The 1364-nt window shown below is 41.2% G+C and overlaps 1 protein-coding gene across 1 annotated transcript; it reads left to right on the top strand.

The window, feature by feature from the left end:
* The first annotated feature begins 298 nt into the window (after positions 1-298).
* Positions 299-1048, top strand: LOC127808632 (agamous-like MADS-box protein AGL29). Its single transcript, XM_052347202.1, has one exon. It carries the CDS (start codon positions 299-301, stop codon positions 1046-1048), a length of 750 nt encoding a protein of 249 aa, XP_052203162.1.
* Positions 1049-1364: the final 316 nt, after the last annotated feature.

Raw genomic sequence — 1364 nt, 5'->3', positions numbered from 1 at the left:
CAAAACAATTATTAATAGTGGAACACTCTAGAAATAATGCATCTTTCCCTTAAATATTTAATGTAATGGTAATAACCACCACCCATTCTCTAAAATATTTACTAAATAGATAATTCCATATATATATGGTAATATAATAAGAATCACATGTAATGCAAGACTCATCTCCCTCTATAAATAGAGACCACCAATACAATTCAAAGCCATCCCAGTAGTCCGGCTTTCTGTGTTGCATTACTTCTCCTTTAAGCATTTACTCCTTATATATTCCCTTCAATTTCTCACAAACCATAGGATCATGGAGAACAACCAACCTAGAGGCCGACGAAGAATCGACACTTCCAGAAGGCGCGACACAAAGGAAAAACTTCTCGTCACCTTCTCGAAACGTCGAGCTGGCCTCTACAAGAAGGCCAGTGAGCTATGCACCCTTTGCGGCGTGGAGCTTGGCCTCGTCATCTTCTCGTCGGCTGGCAAGCCTTTCGCTTTCGCACACCCTAACTTTCAGGCAGTCGTTGATCGATTGCGTAACCCCGACATCCAACGACCCATTGGTGGAACTGGAGATCCTATCGAAGATGCTCGTCTTAAGGCGAGAATCGAGACACTTAACCAGCAATTGATGCAGCTTAGGGTTCAGAAAGAGATCGAGGAGGAAAGGGCAAAGTATTTAGCAGAACTAGCTGCAAAGCGTCAAACAAAGCTTCTGACTAACACAAACATTGACGAACTGAGACCCGAAGATGCTCAGAAGCTGAAAGTCTGGCTTCTAGATTTGAAGGAGAAGATCCGCAAGCACCGTGAGAAGTTAGTCGCCAATGCTCCCCATGTTGAGAATTTTCCAACTACAGTTGGCGGCACGGGTGATCCCGGCACTGGTGCTTTTTCAGGCTATGGGGGTCTTAAAGATTTTTCAAATCTTGGTGAATTGATATCATATTTTTTGGGTACAGGCGCTTCATCATCAAGCTATTATCTGGGTGAATATGGTCCTTCATCAAGCCATGGTAGTGGTGGTGGTGTTGGGTCTTCATTGGGCTATCCTTGAGCTGGTTCATCAAGCTATCTGGGTCCTTCTTCTTCAGTCCGTGGACAAGGAGGCATGCCCTAGGAAGTTTTCTAGGGTGATCAAATAATAAAGATCTAGATTTGGTTTTTTTTTTTTTTTTAATTGAGGTGTTTTCACAATTTTTATTTGAGTATTTGTGTAATAAAAAATAAATTTAATAGAAGAATGAGTCTTATGCATACACACACACACACACACATATTTGAGAGGAAATTTTGATGATACAGTTAACTTTGGGCATCCTGATTTTTCTTTTTCTTTAAGAAAAAAGGTTGGGACAGTTCAATTTCAAAGG

The sequence above is a fragment of the Diospyros lotus genome, chromosome 8, assembly GCF_014633365.1.
Source record: "Diospyros lotus cultivar Yz01 chromosome 8, ASM1463336v1, whole genome shotgun sequence".
In the NCBI taxonomy this organism is placed as follows: domain Eukaryota; kingdom Viridiplantae; phylum Streptophyta; class Magnoliopsida; order Ericales; family Ebenaceae; genus Diospyros; species Diospyros lotus.
The sequence above is the reverse complement of the archived record's forward strand: the minus strand, read 5'-3'. Positions and strand labels throughout refer to the sequence as shown.